Source organism: Styela clava, chromosome 3 (genome assembly GCF_964204865.1).
Source record: "Styela clava chromosome 3, kaStyClav1.hap1.2, whole genome shotgun sequence".
NCBI lineage: Eukaryota > Metazoa > Chordata > Ascidiacea > Stolidobranchia > Styelidae > Styela > Styela clava.
In genome coordinates, this window is record NC_135252.1 from 25,129,492 (window position 1) to 25,138,085 (window position 8,594).

Below are 8,594 nucleotides of genomic sequence, written 5' to 3' on the forward strand. Positions count from 1 at the left end.
GGTCATAATTTTGATCCACGACTTACGCAAATTGATGAAGCAGCCAAAATTAGGACCCCAAGCCTTTTGACGGACAGCGATGTAAATTTTGTGCACTCTTATGGGGTTAAAAGTCAATTTTACGTCATCCAGTTAGTTGTGAATGAATCCGAACCAATAAAAAGTCAACAAAATACAATTAAAAATAAACATTAAATGTCTGATTATAAAAAATGAAGTAAAACATCAAAAAAATACGAGATTTTTCAGCACTATTTAAAAGACTGAGAAAGATGTCAGCATATAAATTTTAGATTTGGTGTAATAAACTCAATTAGGAATCTTGATAGTGAACAATGCACTGATAACTGGATGAGAAGCTTCGATTTGTCATGTGATTGAACCATCTTATCTACCTTACTCTCCCCCGAGAAAAATTAAAAAATTTGTAAACCTAAAAGGCTAATACAGAATAAACAAACCACGAGAGTTCTCTACACAGGAAGGAGTACGATTGGAATAAAAGAATAATTCTAAATTACATGAAGGCAAAAAAATGAATACAGTAAAGAGCCTGATAATTTATGAACATATCCCATTCTCAACGATAACTTTACCATTTATGAAACGTTTATATAGTTCGTGCAACGACAAATTTACCTAGTTGGCTGCCGGATTATTAACAAATAATAATAATATTGAAGCATTCACATAGATTAAAATAAATATTTAACTCAATATCAATGATAAATTCAAAATTTGTTTATGTGAAATAAAACAAATGCACTCAATAAAACTCGATTCAAAGCAGTGCTGAGAAATCAAGAGTTTGTTCTTTTTCCACTGGTATTAGAGACGCAGCCGTGCGTTAAAATACTCGGAGACTAAAGCTACGAATTGAAATTTTTTGCCGAGTCGAAGTCAAATTGTATAGCCAAGGCCTTGCTGAAGCCAAATTGAAGCGAATCTAATATTCAAATTGTTTTGAAATTAATAATATTTAATATTTTAAATACTTGATTTTGGGAAAATATGTAATAATTCTATTTGTCAAATTATCGAAATTAAAATGGGCTATATTGGACATTTCATATTCTGAAAATTACTCTAGGAATTTTTTGAAATGTCAGGCCATCGAAGGCACAGGGTGAATATAATATGTCCAATATCAAAAAAAAAATTAAAACATGATTACATGAATTAAAACAAGAAACAAAAACTTTTTTAAAAGTAATTTATTTAAAACAGAGTTTTTAAAGTTACTGAATTCCCAACCTGGAGGTCCTGACCGACAATGGGTTCGTAGCCGTATTCCTAGAAATCGAATTTAATTTTGTTTCTTTTGTAGGACCCACTGTTTTTTTTACATTCAGCAAATATCGTGGAAGGGGTCATGGTATGTTAGAAAACATTTAATTGGGGTGGTGGCACAAGAAAGGTTGGAAACCACCGCAGTTTCATCTATCCAGTTTCATCATAAACGGAAGGGCTAATGGCCGCAGTATCGTCGTATATGGATAGAGCAAAAACATTTTCTGGCGGAGCATAATCGGGCTCGTAATGAATGCCTTCGACACTTGGTTTTTGACATGAAGTGCCGGGGTTTGAGGAGACAGTAGGATCTATGAGCAGGTTAGTTTTAGGTTTGGGGCGTACTCTTGGAAGCTGCACACTATCGTACATGAAAAGAGGTATGGGTGAGGCGACGTGAGCTTCTCCCACACTCGGTATTTGAAAAGATACATTGGGGTTCGGCATCGGTGAGAGATAACCTACCGGTTTGTGAATCTCTTCGTACGCGTGAGTTGTGGCCGACATTGCAATATTTTCTTTCTGGCCTTTTGGTCTGCAACAAAGAAAAAGAGTTAGTTGAGATACAAAAGGTGAGGAAGGGGGTTGAGGGGGCAGAAAAATTAATTTCACCTGTTTTTACGATAAATTATGACTCCGATCACAACGGCTATCAATACTGCTAACAATACTGCTATCACGGATCCAAGTATTGTCAAAATCGTTGTGATGGAGGTATTGCCGGAGCCTGGTTCAGTGGAAACGGGGTCAAAGGTCGCCTGGTTGAGTTTGTTTGCCTGGGTAGTTGGTGCCATTGTAGTCTGTAGGGTCGTGGCAGTCTGTAGGGTCGCGACAGGTTTTAGGGGCGTGGCAGTTTGTAGGGTCGTAGCAGTCTGTAGGGTTGTGGCAGTCTGTAGGGTCGTGACAGGCTTTAGGAGCGTGGCAGTTTGTAGGGTCGTGGCAGTCTGTAGGGTCGTGGCAGTCTGTAGGGTCGTGGCAGTCTGTAGGGTCATGGCAGTCTGTAGGGTCGTGGCAGTCTGTAGGGACGTGGCAGTCTGTAGGGCCGTGGTACTTGGCGGTTCAAGTCTTTTTCCTGAAATATAAGATGGAAATCCATTACTGGACAATTCCTCACATATTCCATATCGGACATGAATATACAAAGCAATGTACATGATAGCTTTTCTCTTGGGAGTAGCCAGGGGGTTGGCTGAGGGGCCATGCAATAGCATAAGCGCTGTTGCCAGTTGGGCTGGCTACGATTTTGGCTTTCTTTACTGGGGGCCGCAGTTCAAACCCCATATCATTCAGTTCCTATATAAAATATTTAATTTGTTGTAACCAGAGCAATAGAGTAGAATTATCCATGATTTCAATGGATAATCATTTTCTACACTTTTCAAAGCCAGAGGAGAAATTCTGGATCTCACAGAGTCAGAGATAGGGATTTCAGACTCTCAGTGGATATATAAGAAATCAGAATTCATCACAGCAACTCAAAAAGAGTTGAGTCAAATCATTTCCATTCGAAGGAAAGGCGGAAGCGTTATAATATTAAAGTCAAAGCAAGCGAGGCAGTTTGCAGGAAGGATAAAAAAATTTTCGAACCGAGACGTAAATCGATTTTTAGTTTAATATTAAAAATATGTTGTTACAGTTTATATATTATAACCAATTTTTATAGCTTCAAGACACTAAAAACGCATCTTGATCTAAACACAAGAATATGCAACATAATTACAGTGAGTCACCAAGTATAGTCAAACTTAATCGGACCAATGTTTAATACTTGTAAATAAAGGAGTGCAAATATAATGAAACTTAATTCTTGTACAAGAACAAAAAAATGAAAATATTTATTGAAGTAAGCATGTAAATGTTATACTGAGGAGATCCTGATGCTTCCACAGACATAATACCCAATCAGATAATTAGAACAATTGTTCAGACAGATTTTGCAAAATTCCAAATAAGAAATAGTTTAACCTGTTTTACAATCGATGTATTCGTAAGTGAATTTAAATCGATGCTCAGAAGGCCTGCAATAGTACCGAACCCATATATGCGTTGCCCCAATGCCATTCACGTCGACCCAGTTTTTAATCTTACATGTTGTATCCACTACATTCGAGCAAATACCAGGTTCGCTGTACATCCAACATTTCTTGTCAGTTATGGCGAGATAGTGGGCCAAACCTGTAATAAAATATGTTGAAATAAGTAAACTGACCATAGAAGGCGTTATAGATTAAAACTATTCTGTTTTACATTCAGCTGGCGATTCATAGAATAATTTGGACAAATCAATTCGATTATAATAGTTGAGCAAATTATTTCTATGATCAAGGCCATTTACCTGAGGTTGCTTGATAAGTTAATTATACAAAGTACCAAGTTCAGCAATGATTATTACAGAAAAGTTTCTTGAAAAGTCATTGATTAACAATGTGTCAACATATAACAGTTTCAAACCATAAATCTACCCCAAGTATGCTAGTGCGCATGTTTTATAAACTTTTATAACTTGCTTTTGTCACTATGAAGTTTAAATTGAACCCTAATTCATATATTTTATATGACACAGGGTGAGATTGCCAGTGACTGTGACGTCATTTATGTCAAATGTTTATATTTATAAAATTTAGCATTTTCCTGCATTCCCTCATTTTGCTTCAAGTCCCAAGTCATCGTGTTTATTGTTATAATAGTCTGTGCCATGACTGAGTTTAAACCGAATTATTCCAAATAACGCAAAACCACATCGAGGAACATAATGCGCTAACTCGTTTTATAAAATACTTACCACTTATTCTAACCATGCCAATATAAATAGCAAAGCGCTCGTCTGAAACAAACGTCTCTGTGAAGTTTAATTTGAACATCGTCTGATTCATTTGGCCATTTAATGGAAATTCCCAATAACATTCGCCCCCCCCCCCCCCCCCCCCCAATGATGACATTCACTTTTATTTGTCGGGGACTTGATTTCTCCTCCCAGGTCATATCTTGGTCCACAGCTCTGCCCGCTCACACTCGAGATTTCTAAAATTAACAGATTAAGATCGGATTATCAGGCTACAGAACTATAGATACTTTTTATTATGATTTGCATATTTGTCCCGGGGGAGAGGAAAGCCGATAATACGGCTTGAGCATATGGCGAACCACAAATGCTCGCCCAATTACCAGTCCATATCAAGTATGTGAGTAGTTATTTGTTTTCAGATGCATGGACTTTTATACAGAGAGATTCCAAATTAAATATAAAAGTACTAACCATCTAGCGAAAATTTCAAGGCAATTGGTTAAAAATCAGGTTGTAAAAGCCAAAGATTAATAATCTAGGACAGGAGTCGGCAACCTACGGCCCGCAGAGCAATATAATCCGGCCCGCGACGCTTCACTGAATTATAGTAACAAATTATAGCTGTTTTGTCGCTTATATTCTTTACGCGAAAGAGTTTACGTGTAGACTAAATTATATTATAACGTAACAAGTGAATAATTCACAATTACTCGTTTATTGATCCTATAGTTTAATTATAATTAGACAAATGGCAACAAAACGCAGAAAAGTTGATGCTAAGTGCAAATGGTTTAATGGCGCAAAAAATATTCAAATAGTCAGTCTTCGTGCGCTGCTTAGAATTTAACTTCTGAACTGTGTGATGAAATGTGATCCATCGGTCATCCATTCGATTTTTAACATTCTAAAAATGACTAGCAATCTTTAATTTTGGCCCGCGAGCGACAAAAGGTTGCCAACCCCTGATCTAAGATTTTGAAGAATTTGAAAAAAAATGAGAATTAATTGCCATCAAGACTCAGTCCAACCTAAAATATGTAAGGAGTATTTTTAAACGTTTGGCATTTTCTACGAAATTTATTCAACCGAACAATGTGGCTCATCGTGCTAAACTTTAGGAATACGCTCGCCACCGCATCTCTGATTACTCTGCGTGGTTCGCAGGTTCAAATCCCATGCAGGAATGATCATGTGCGAGAGAATTGCTGGACTCCTCGCCGCCGTGGGGTGGTTCACGTAAACTCTGGTCGGTTATAGCTCCCCTCCCTCTACCATCAAGTCCATGCTTCCGAAAACAAATAACTAACTAAGCCCATACCCGACATTGAATGGTAACCAGACGAGAGGATGTGGTTCGCCATATGGTTAAGACAACTTATCGGATTTCCACTTTCCCGGGATGAATATGTAAGATCCTGTCCTATCCTAACCCCGTGCAAGGTGGTGAGCATGGAATTCGAATCTGCAATGGCAATAACAAAAAATATTTCTTCAGTTGACCGATAAATTTGACGAATATTTCATTTTCTAATATTTTTATTTAGGAGTTACTCTGCCACACTGTGAGACGTTGTTGCGTCCGAAGATACAAAATCGCGATGAGCGAATCACTGATAATCGAATGCAAGTATTGTGTTTCGCTCTTCTACCTTTGCCAGACAAGTTCGCAGGGGGTATATTCACTTGGCTAACACAGACAGTCCCCAACCTTGTGATAGATTTAATATAAGGAAAATCGGAATAAAACACACACTACGGGAATAGCGTAAAATGTTTACTGAACACTCAGCCAACCCAGAGAAATTTCTGTATTACCAAACCACAATATGTTCAAATGAGGGCTTCCATGGATACCTACAGTCCTTGGGGCAGGGTTTCTCAACCAGGGGTGAGTCAACCTCTGAGGGTGCGGAAACGATGCATAGTTGAGTTTGGTTAAAATACACAGACATCGAAGACGTATCATAGCGGAAAGTCACTAATTATAGTTCGAAAGTTTTCCATAAACCTTATGTTTTTGTTCACAGTAATCATTACTGTCATGCCATAACTTCATTGCATGCCACACTAGTATAAATATTGTTCATTCAGCTGTAAAAGCACAGTCTGTCCTTGATGAGCAAGTGGTCTGTCTGTTTTTGTTATATAATATATATATATTACATACTTTTATTTAATCTATCAGCCGAGACTTGTGCTCGTAGAGGGACGCTTCGAATACTTATTTATTACGGTGTCTCGAAAATGACAAGTGAGACATATGGGACAAAACATTTCTATAACACTCCATTTATTGCTGCAATATCTACAAACACATAAGCGGAGCTTGCTTAGAGCTTGTTCAAATGAAGGCTTCCATTTAGGTATAGAAAGCTACTACCAGTGGCGCAGCCAGCAGAGGGCGTTTTCGAGGTTGAAACCCTCTCATTTTAAATATTTTTGAAAACTGAAGAAGTCACCAATAACACAAGCAGTTGCAATTTGCTAAAATTGCCAATTGTATATCCCATATTTTTATGTCCACAGATCGCCGTGGTATTTCAGACTAGTAATGAGTAGTTTCGTTGGACTCAATTAAATTAATATATAAGGACATTTTAGAATCCCGAAGTTGTCACGGATTGAATATTTTACACAATAGAAAAATCAATATACACTGAAAAAGGCGACTTTTTTCTTTTAACGAGCGGGTAATCGCAGCGACTGCTACAGGCAGCAATGAGTATTTCCTATTTGTACCCCCCTCTGAAAATCCAGGCTGCGCGCCTGGCTACAATCTATATCCTATCTCCGCCTTTAAGCCGACCCCATAAAAACGGGGAATTTATAAAAGTTCGCATATATAGACCGGCCCTTACAAATCGTAACACTCTGTATAAGTTGTTGGAATTAAGTTAGCATATTGTCATTCCGTTTGAATGCGATAAGAGTTACGTGCGTTTATGCCAACCCCTTAGTTTAGCAGCATTTTTTCGGCTTATATGCATGTATATACGTACTTAGAAAATCCCTTAAATCAGTGGTTCTCAAACATTTACTGACTGCGTACCGCTTCATTGTTTTTTACTCTTGGTCGCGTACCACCGACAAAGCACCTTTCTGGGGGTGGGTAACAATGGCACAAATAAGCGCTTAGAGCTTCCCGCAAAGTTTCGATGTATTAATTACATGCAGTAAAAAGTATTGATTGCATTCAAAATAAATCGCGAAAGGGAATGCATCGCTTACCGTCAGAGCTGAGAGGCTTTAATTATCGACACCACTGAATCATCGTAAAATTCAAGCGAATGTATTCGGAAGTATACTTTCGCTTCAAACAATTGTGTAAACAATAAAGATTGTGCTTATCAGGGTGCCTCGACACCAGAGAGACTATCGTATGTTATATTCACTTTGCCCGATACCAAAGTGACTATAACACAAGTGAGGACAACCATTGGTAACGTTATAAGCGCTTGTGTGACGTCACAACCGCCATTTTGGGTCCAAAGTTATATCGCTGGATATGATTGCTAAGTTATGTGCAGAGCGTAGGTAGGGTTGCCAACCGTCCTTTATTTCAAAGGACAATTCTTTAATCAAGCTTTTCAGTTCTTGTCCTTTTTAGCTTTATTGTCCTTTATTCTTTCCAACGTCGTTTGGCCCGATAGTTATAGCGTAAATATATACTACTACGGTTATAGGACTGTGTTTGATATTGTTCCGTTCTTGAAAAATTGTCTCCATTTATGTATTTGCAAGCTTTCAATTATTCTTTTTAATTTCGTTTTGGTCCGGCTCAAATAGCCAAAGAAATAACAATTTTATTTAATATTGTTTGGGTCAATGTTAAATAAACATTAAATGAAAAACACGTGAAGATTGTTTTATTATACCTTTTTAGCTTGTATTTAATTTTTATTTCGTTGTTTTATATTGTTCTTTCCTGCAAGTTACAAAATAAATGATGACGGTAATCTATGTCCTTTATTGAAACTGTTTATAGTTGGCAACCCTAAGCGTAGGACTAAACTTTCCTAGCACTTCTGATAATTCCCCTACGCGTGTCACATCCCGTGATTACGTGCAGGAAATTACTGAACCTTATGGTTTTCACAACCACTGGTCGTTTACGACTTCCTTCACCATCAAGTCCATGCGCCTGGAAATTATGACCGATTAACAAATCAGAAACAGGATAGGGGAATTAACTAAATAAATTTTCAAATTCATTGAATTATATTTGTGGGTGGAAGTTTGGTATATAGGATGAATTAAATCAAATAATAAAAACAAAAAAAAGAGGATTTTGAGTTGATACATTTTGCGAGTGTATAAATATTATACACATTACAGTATTGAAAAATATTTTTTATTATTTTTAATTTGATTGGATGGTGATAAACATAACTTTGATAGTAAGTGCACAGAACAAGCATTGGAATGAGAATTTAGCAACACGTCAAGCACAACAATATAAAATTAATCTTACAGCAGTACTAATTATATATGAATCAATATTTTACAGATGAACTAATTA

General features: G+C 37.1%; 1 protein-coding gene across 1 annotated transcript; it reads right to left on the reverse strand.

Moving 5' to 3' along the window:
- Nucleotides 1-1,395: 1,395 nt before the first annotated feature.
- LOC144420824 (uncharacterized) lies at nucleotides 1,396-4,177 on the reverse strand. The gene is made up of 4 exons (XM_078110486.1): nucleotides 4,073-4,177; nucleotides 3,256-3,465; nucleotides 1,903-2,362; nucleotides 1,396-1,825 (listed from the first exon to the last, which is right to left on the reverse strand). The coding sequence occupies exons 1-4, from the start codon at nucleotides 4,161-4,163 to the stop codon at nucleotides 1,441-1,443; spliced, it is 1,146 nt and encodes a 381-aa protein (XP_077966612.1). The 5' UTR covers nucleotides 4,164-4,177; the 3' UTR covers nucleotides 1,396-1,440.
- Between the last annotated feature and the right edge of the window lie 4,417 nt (nucleotides 4,178-8,594).

Coding starts and splice junctions, on each gene's coding strand:
- LOC144420824 (XM_078110486.1), bottom strand. CDS start 4,163: ATGAATCAGACGATGTTCAAATTAAACTTCACAGAGACGTTTGTTTCA. Junction 3,466..4,072: donor TGGCATGGTTAGAATAAGTG/GTAAGTATTTTA, acceptor ATTTTATTACAG/GTTTGGCCCACTATCTCGCC. Junction 2,363..3,255: donor ATACATCGATTGTAAAACAG/GTTAAACTATTT, acceptor CTTATATTTCAG/GAAAAAGACTTGAACCGCCA.